Source organism: Cynara cardunculus (genome assembly GCF_001531365.2).
Source record: "Cynara cardunculus var. scolymus isolate 2C chromosome LG 1, CcrdV1, whole genome shotgun sequence".
Classification (NCBI taxonomy): domain Eukaryota; kingdom Viridiplantae; phylum Streptophyta; class Magnoliopsida; order Asterales; family Asteraceae; genus Cynara; species Cynara cardunculus.
This window is the reverse complement of record NC_037528.1, coordinates 12,755,557-12,765,086: the sequence shown is the minus strand read 5'-3', so window position 1 is coordinate 12,765,086 and position 9,530 is coordinate 12,755,557. Positions and strand designations below refer to the sequence as shown.

At 28.9% G+C, this 9,530-nt stretch overlaps 1 protein-coding gene across 1 annotated transcript; it reads left to right on the top strand.

Moving 5' to 3' along the window:
- The first annotated feature begins 4,554 nt into the window (after window positions 1-4,554).
- On the top strand, window positions 4,555-6,757 carry LOC112523681 (transcription factor PRE6-like). The gene is made up of 2 exons (XM_025133371.1): window positions 4,555-4,832; window positions 6,441-6,757. The coding sequence occupies exons 1-2, from the start codon at window positions 4,719-4,721 to the stop codon at window positions 6,591-6,593; spliced, it is 267 nt and encodes an 88-aa protein (XP_024989139.1). The 5' UTR covers window positions 4,555-4,718; the 3' UTR covers window positions 6,594-6,757.
- The last annotated feature ends 2,773 nt before the right edge of the window (window positions 6,758-9,530 follow it).

Here is a 9,530-nt window from a genome sequence, read left to right as displayed (position 1 = left end):
AGAACTCAATGATTATCCTAATTATATTTTAGATTTTTTATATTTAAAATGAGATGTTTATCCTGTATTTGATTGTGTTTATCTGCAGTTAGTTACACAAATTCAGTTACAGAAGAAATCGGATAGGGATGAAATTGTTTAGGGATGAACGAGTTTAAGAGTTTTAAGAGTTTAAGTGTTTTTAAGAGTTTTAACCAAATGTTTTATAATATAGTATAAATAAATATATATATATATATATATATATATATAATTTTAAAAGATATTTTAATTAATAAAAAAAGAGGAGTCCATATCAGAGGCTATCCTACAAATATATAAGTTGTTACAACTTACAAGTAGACATTAAATATATAAAATTTTAAAGAAGAAAAATATCTTTTAATTTTATAACCCCAAATGAAAAAGTATGCAACTTTTTGAAATAAATGAAGGAATATCCAAAAAGAAATTGTTCTTTCGACTTCTATTTGTCTCCAAAATAAAGGGTGTTTGGGATTGCTTATTTAAAACAACTTATGTTTTTTTTGTAAAAGTGCTTATTAATTTATGTGGTATTAAACCGGAGTTAAATAAAACAGGGTTAAAATTGTAAACTGGTAATAAGCAGTTTTTCATAAGTCAGAAAGGATTAACTTATCAAAAACAGTTTATTACCGGTTTGACACCGGTATAAGCAGTTTTTTTTCTTATCCAAACACCAGAAAACAACTTATCATCGGTGTCAGACTGAAATAAGTTAAAAAATAACTTTTATAAGCAATCACAAACACCTCCTAAATGTGTAAAATAGACTTTAATATAAAAATGGATAAGTTAAAGAAAAATATTAAATCTCTAAATTATTTTTCTGATTGAATAAATAATTAAATTTCGTTATGTTAAATAAATAATCGATATTTTAGAAACCTGATTACATACATTTTGTAAAAAAACCCTACCAGTAATTGGATAGAAAGTTTTAAAGTAAAGAAAAAACTTAAATCAGTTTTATGGTTCTCAAATCCTACGTCATAAATACTTCTTGTATCCAATGTCATCGCTCCCCCTCGTCTTCTGCTCTCTATCGCCATCTTTGGTTCCCTGCCGTCGATCTCCCTTTTTTATCAGTTTTTTTGTTTCAGAATTTTCCCTTTTTTTGATCTGTCTATGCGTACTTTATCAAAATGTTGTAAAGTGGAGAATCGAAATACAAAAAGCATATAAGAAAGAGGAAGATGGATGATAGGGTTCAACAAAAACAATGACTAGTATAGAGAACGGACAACAATGAAGCGATGAAGGAGCGTTGGTTGTCCTTAATTGTGAAGGGTTTGAATGGTGTAGGACTTGAGAACAGTAAAATTGATTTAAGTTTTTTTTTACTTTAAAACTTTTCTAATTAGTTATATGTAGTTTTTTTTGTTAAAATAGCATAAGATGACCAATTTTTAAATGTTTAATTGTTTATAATATTTAAAATTTTAATCATTTAAAATAAAAAATATTCAACGATTTATTTATTTAAAAAAATAGTTTAAAGACTATAGAAAATTATTTAAACTTTTCCAAATAAATACCCAAAAGCCTAATTTTTTTTTAAAATGCGTTACTAGTAAATATAAAGACTGATTAGAATATATAATTCAATCTATTATAATATCACCTCTTATTCAGGATAAGAGATAAATAAATATTCTTAAGTGATATATTTACAAAAACATTCCTAAGCGATAATGATGTATGTAGGCATGAAAATGGTCCCCGATCCATCGGAGAACCCGGTCCATCCGTCCCGGTCGGGAACGGAGATTCTCTGTTAAATCGGAGATGGAGACGGGGACGGGGATCCCCGTTTGTCTCAAACCGGGGACGGGGACAGGTATCGTACTCTCCGTCCTGCCACCCGTTATGTATGTATGTATATATATATATATATATAGAGAGAGAGAGAGAGAGAGAGATATATATATATATATATATTGGTTATTATACAACCCTTGACATTTGTGCAATCAATACAACCCAATCTCAACCGTCCATTTCATTTGATTAATATGTGATTTTAGAGAAGTTTTGATTGTTTTCTAATATAAAGTATTGATCATAATTAATGAACCATATTTATCTTCCATAAATATTCAAATCATAATAAATGAACTCTCATCATTTCCATAAATATATCAATTTATTGGGTTGTATTGGTTGTACAAATGCGACGGGTTGTATTTGAAACAAACTATATATATATATATATATATATTATTTATTTCAAATAAAGCGATAATTCATTTATGTTGTTCAGGTTATTAATTCTTATATGTTGTTGTGATTTTTTTGTATTAAATTAAATTCATTTTGGTTTTAGGTTTATTGAAAATGTTTGAGATTTAAACATGTATAGTCTCTCACATATTTCATTTAAAATAACTTACATAAACAGAAAAAAAGGTCATGTTTCCCCATTGGGGATGAGATGGAGATGTGATTATATTTCCCGGCAGGAATGTGGAAGGGGACGGGGATTGAGGTCTCATCCCCGCCCTATTCCCATGCGTAGATGTATGTGAATTGTCATGTTTTATAAATCCAAATAAATTAAATAAAACCATTAAATCTTTTAAATTGATTTGAATGAGATGAGAGGGAGGTTAAAGCAGGGATGAATCTACATGCAACGATACGATTGCATGGGTCATGGCTTTATGGTTCCTTTGTAAGAGAAAATGTTATGTTTCTGAAGGGTGACATCTTATTGTTTTTATGAGTGTCATCATATAGTTTTTGAAACTGAAATATTAGCATAAGATTTTAATGGCTAAGATGGTAAATGTTTTTGTATTTGTACAAAAGGCCTAAGTTCGAGTCCCAGGGTTGTCAAATTTATTGTTTTTAGCTTAAATTTTGGTGTTTGCTTATATATCTATGTTATGTTTTAAAAAATATGTGTAAACCAGACTTGAACATGAGTTTTTTTTTATGTAAGGATAAATAACCAACGAACATATCTATACTAATATTGTGAAAAAGAATTATATATTTTATAGTTTAAATGATCTCATCATCTGGAAAAAAAAAATGAATTTGCCTTTGAGTTAAAAACTACCTAGTAAAAAAAATATCTAAAAAGAAAATTTTAAAACATTTGAGGATTATTCAAACTTAATTGACGAGTACAAATGACTTTTTAATTTTCATGAAAGATGGAGAATATGTGCTAAAGTTTGAAATCTGAATCAATAAGATTGTTTGTTTTTGTAAATTGAAAAATATTTGAATTTGTTTAAATTATCTATTTTGTCCATTAAAAATTATAGTGTTAAATTTATGGATAAATTTATACAATTTCAAATATTTATTCATCATCATTATGAAATTCACATCTAAATTATATAATTAACATACATTTAAACAAAAATGTGTTGTTAACGGTGTTTAACACATTTACGTTATATTAAAATACATTAATTGAGAAAGATGATGATTGATTTGGTAAAGATTTATTGAGAGAAATGATCGATTAAGGTTAATCGATTAAAAAACGTCATTGTTGAGGATTTGAAGAACAATAAAAGGATAATAAGAGGTTGGTTTACCTTCTATCAGATAAGAAAAAAAAAATAAGACATAAGTAAAAACAAATAAATTAAATAACCTTGTCTCTTAACGAATTAAATATAAAAGACTGATAAAACATTTTTTTAAAGCAAAGTTATAGAGTAATTTTGATATGCATGAGATTTATAATATTTGTAGTAGTGTTTTGATGTAACAAAGTGTTATTTGAAGCCAACAATCTCCTGTTAAGATTTGGAAACATGTTTCCCGTAGTTATCGCCGACAACTTCTGTGCTAACCAAATTGGATCACGTGACCTAAGTATGGTATCCTTCCTTTTAATTTTTTATAATTTATTTTTTTAATCAAAATAAATAAACCAAATCCACTTTTCCCAAAACCTTTATGTTTTTAATTTCTCAACAACAACTTTCTTTATAAATCTTAACAATTCCACAATTGCCGTCACTCTTTTTTCAAATTGACCACGACCAAATTAATAACAAATAAAATATATTTTAAAAAATTAAAATAACAATTAATTTTAAAATAATAAAAACATATAAAATTTATTTAAATAAAAAAATTCTTGAAACTTGGGAATTGTTTATTTAAAACAACTTATATTTTTTTACAAAAGTCTTTATGAACTTATTATAAGTTACAATGATTTAACTTTTTCAAAAACTCTTTATTAACGATTTGGCACCGGTATAAACTGTTTATCCAAATACTCAAAAAATGTTAATTACCGGTGTCATACCGAAATAAGTTAATAAATTGTTTTTATAAGCAATCAGAAACACCCCTTTAAAATAGTAAAAAATATAAAACACTGTAATTAGACAAAAAGAATTGAATCCAAAAAATTTAGGGCTCAGTTTCATATTTCACATTGAAAGAGTGAAGTGTAAAGGTTTACAAAAGTCATGGTGGGGTGGTCATGATCCCTACATACATTGCTCCACCTCTACACACTCAGAGAGTCACAGTCGAAACATTATCGGACCGGCTTGTTTTCTCTTATATGGATGCACATATTACATATCTACCACCTCTCTTCATCCTTAATTCCAACCATATATATATATATAAACCCCAAACAAGCTTTATATGCATTCTAAGCCACTTACCCAACTCAACTGCTAACTTCTACACCAAGAAATATTAGATCACATACAATGTCAAGCAGAAGGTCGGGTTCCACTCCAAGGATCACAGACGAGCAGATCATAGAACTCGTCTCCAAATTGCAACAACTTCTTCCGGAGCTTCGCAATCGTCGTTCCAACAAGGTATGTATATATCATGAGGTTTCATTACCTTAATTTTTTTTTTTGTAAAGATTCAAGAAACCGTTTTCGAATATTTGAATTGTTCTGTTATTCATTCATCAGATTTTTCTCAAGATTCAAATTAATCAACTGTAAGTTATCATAAAAGAAATTTAGTTTGAATCAATGTTGATTTTTCTGGTTCATCAACAATTTTAATTCATTTGTTAATTAGTTTTATTCTTGTGTCAATGAATTAAATCTAGAAAAGCAAATGCATCGTTGAAAGAAGATCCATTCCTACGTGAATTTCAATATAATGTCAAATCTCTTAATATATTTATATTTAAATAGAAACGAAACCAACATAATTATAATTATATATATATATATATATATATATATATATATATATATATATTGTTAAGATTTCTAATACTCACAATGTGGGCATTACAAAAACTCAATCAATAATCTTCTTGTTTTAATTAAAATTATTGGATCTTCAATGTCCCTACACCTAATGATTTGTTATAGATATCGGTAGGGCTATAGACGAACCTAACGTTCAGCGAACCGTTTGTGAATCGTTCGTGAACCGTTCAGCGGGAAGTTCATTTATGTTCGTTTATTTAATAAATGAACGAACATGAACAAATTTTTTTGTTCGTTTAGTTAAACGAACGAACATGAACAAGAGTCTCGTTCGTTCATTTATGTTCGTGAACGTTCGTTCATTTACCGTTCGTTTATGTTCGTTTATATTCGTTCGGTTATGTTCGTTTATATATTAAATTTAATATATAATCTTTTGTTTACATACTTTGAATTCAAATAATATTTATTTATGTTCGTTTAACCCGTTCGTTTGTGTTCGTTTAGTCCGTTCGTTTATGTTCGTTCGTTTAACATGTTAACGAACGAACATAAACGAACACGAACATACCTGATTTCTAAACGAACGAACATGAACACAAAGATTTTCGTTCATTTATCGTTCGTGGTCGTTCGTTTGTTCGGTTAAGTTAAACGAACATGAACAAGCCTCCGTTCGTTCGGTTTGTTTACAGCCCTAGATATCGGTTATACATACAAGGTACAAAACATGTATATGTATAATTCTATATATATATATAGAGAGAGAGAGAGAGAGAGAGAGAGAGTCAGGTTTAGGGAAAAACCGCAAAAAAAGAAATGAACAACTGAGAAACATCCTAGTAACAGTTCATCTGGACCGTATGTACATGTGTATACAAGTAATTTGTCCGGTATCTACATGTTTATAAAAACTAAGAAATATTTCAATTACTTACATGTACATATACATACAGTCCAGATGAACTCAGTTTTTAATCTTTTGAAGGTTTTTTCCTAAACCTACCTCTGTATATATACACACATATACATCCATATATTTCTAACCGAAAAAACTACCCAATCCCTAGCTATGCATACCTTCTCTTTAATCAATAAAATTGTGGTCTATGTTCGCAATTATTCTTAAAGAATGATTAAGATTCCTTTTAAGGTTTCACAAAGACATTACCAACATATTAATTTCTAATAAATCGAAAAAGTTAATATATCTCTTGATCTTGAATTATTGTATATGGTTAAATTGGTATGCAGGCATCGGCTTCAAAGGTGTTACAGGAGACCTGCAACTACGTGAGAAGCTTGCACAAGGAGGTTGATGACCTCAGCGATCGTCTCTCCCAGTTATTGTCCACCATTGATGACGATAGCCCTCAAGCTTCCATCATTAGAAGTTTAATTAATTAATTAATTAATTAATTACGGATAAATATATACATGCATTAATTTCCACTGCTTATTTCCCTTAATTAATATTATCTTTATATTTAATCCGTCAATTTATAGTTTGCTATAAGTAATGATATATATATATATTCATGTTTATAACAAAAGGATCTTGTGTCTCTTTATATTCATGTTGTTTTAACTCTCGCGTTTTGTTTTCTTTTTCGTCATTTTCTGTAAGATCCCACATTTTTTTGTAAAATCCCATAATATCTGGTACGGTTAGTGTTACATTTTCATTGTCCGGAGAATTAACGATATGATATCATGCATTAAAAAACCTAAGGGAAGTGTTTTAAGTCATAATGCATGGGCATAAGAGTGACAAATTAAAGGTTCATCTTCTCAAATGCATCATGCATGGCTTAAGATTACTCCATGCAAATTAAAAGTACTTCAAAAGTGTATCAAAATAATTCCATTGGTTTTATTTGATGTTATTAAAAAAAAACATTTTTATACCATTTCATAAAGATTACAACAATCTTCGTTACCACCAGTTTTTTCAGTAAATAATATTTAGATACGACAAATACATTAAATAAACTTACATATATCATATCTATCTTTGGTGAGATTTAAATCCCTGACTTTTTAGGAGACCAAATGGTCTTATCTATACCAAAGAATACTGATTTTGATGAACAAGATTTATTTGTTATATTAAAAAAAAAAATTGTAAAAATGTAATTAATTTATGAAAAAGGAAATGGAGGAGAATGAGTGTGTTTGGGTGTGAAATTAAATAGAATGGGACCAAAGGAGGCAATATGCATAAAGGAATGGGACCAAGGATTTTGTTGGACAATCAAAGGTCACAATCCAAATTCAACATTTAGATATTAGAGATGAGGTGGTCATTCAATACTCTTAACAGCCATTGTACCCATGAAAGTGATGTATGCCATTTAGCCTCCTCCACCCTATCATATATCATATATGGGCTTCTAACACATATCCAATAAATGGACCAAGTCTAGTTGAAATGGGATTTCGATACGTCTTTTTAGTGATGACTAGACGGCCATATATTGTTGCAGATCATTGAAAAGGGACTAGACGAGCAAAGATTGTATATATACAAATGTGTCGAGTCGTTAGAATGGTAAATGTTAACCGTGATACCAGATGAAAATATGTGGAACCCAGTTAAATTATTCTCGAAAATAAACTGCTATTTTAATTGTTGAAGTATAAAAATATATAATAACTTTAAGGAAAAAAGAATTGCATCTTTATTTAGAGTTGCTCAAATCCCTTGTCCAATTCCAATTGCTTTTTCAACTACATCAATGCCCTTGGAAAGTGGCAACAAGTCTGGAAAAAAAAAAATTATTAACCTGGATATCCAACCTGCTATGTGAGCCGACTAATTCCAAGACAACCACCTGTTTTGTAGATAGCTCGGAGTCACCGTATTTGAACCTCCGTGACCATAAGGGGATTTTTATTTCTCCTTGGATTTGAACCTGAGACCTCCTGGTACTTTTGACCTTTGGAGCCAAGCTCAAACCAATCAGGCACCACACTTATGGTTATCTAGGCAAAATTTTATCAACACTATCAAGTGATACATTAAGCTGTGTTTTGTTGTAAATTGGTTTTGAAAAATTTGGATTTTATGGAAAATTCGAAATATTTGGTTTATAAGATTTGGATTGGAATTGAATTTTATTTTTTATAAATTATATATAAAAAATAAGAGAAAAAGTTTAAAAATACCCAACGAAATTTTTTCATTTTGAATTATTAAGTCCTTAAACTATTTTTTTAAAATGAAAAAAAACTCATTAAACTTTATCTTTTTTAATGGTTAAGTTTTGTACTTTTTTTAATGGAAAAATCATTTAACTTACTCATAAGGGGATGATAGCTACCATTTTATGTCTAACGGGATTATTAATCACTCGTTGGAGCCAACTTGATCCTCTTCCCCAAGGATCTCAATAAGGGAACCCCTTGACTGTCTACAGTTCCATTGTGTGTGTTCTTTTCCAAAGAGGAATTCTTCCAGTAGTATCGATTATTTACCCCACTTCCCTCGATGATGGATATGCAAACATGATAACTTATATGTTGTTCTATATCTCACAAAGATTTTTTCAGTGAATTTCCATGACTCCTTCATGCATGCTCCAGTTGGCTCGGGGGGATATAGCTCAGTTGGTAGAGCTCCGCTTTGAAGTGATTTAAGTCCTTGAACATTTTTTTTCCAATTAAAATAAATCATCGAACTTTTAAAAATTGGTCACCTACATTCTTTTAACCAAAATTGGTCACCTACATTCTTTTTTGAATAAAACGTTTTTATATACTTTAAATTTTTCCTAGCCGATTTTAGGTGGATTTTTTAGGGGTTAAACGGATGTTGTTAACGATTTTGAAAAGTTCGATGGTTTATTATTAAAAAAATATTCATAGACATAATCATTTAAAATGAGAAAATTTAATGATTTTTTCATTCAAAAAAAAGAGTTTAAGAATTAAACCGTTCAAAATGAGAAAGTTTAATGTTTTTTCATTCAAAAAAAGACTAAATCATTCAAAATGGTAAAGTTGGTTGGGTTTTTTGGACTTTTCCGTAAAAATAATTAAATAATCTTTTATTAAATGGATTATTATAGAACAAGTTTTTAAACATTATTACACATAAATCTTAAGAAACCCCATAAAATACCGACCACCCTATGACATTTGAAAATCCTATGATTATAGGATTTCAATAAATTTTAAGGGTTTCAAATCTAGAAAATTCTTTAAATCAAATATGAAATTGGAACGGAATTTAATTCTAAATCCAAACGTATTCTGGGATCTAAGTATGTTGAAATGATGTAAACCTTACTCGAGAATTAATGAGTATTATTAATTGCCAAAATATATTTCTCAAAAGTGTGG

Bases quoted from the DNA above. Each gene is read 5' to 3' on its own strand.
- LOC112523681 (XM_025133371.1), top strand. From the start codon at position 4,719: ATGTCAAGCAGAAGGTCGGGTTCCACTCCAAGGATCACAGACGAGCAG. The intron at 4,833-6,440 runs GTATGTATATAT...ATTGGTATGCAG, and splicing joins GCAATCGTCGTTCCAACAAG to GCATCGGCTTCAAAGGTGTT.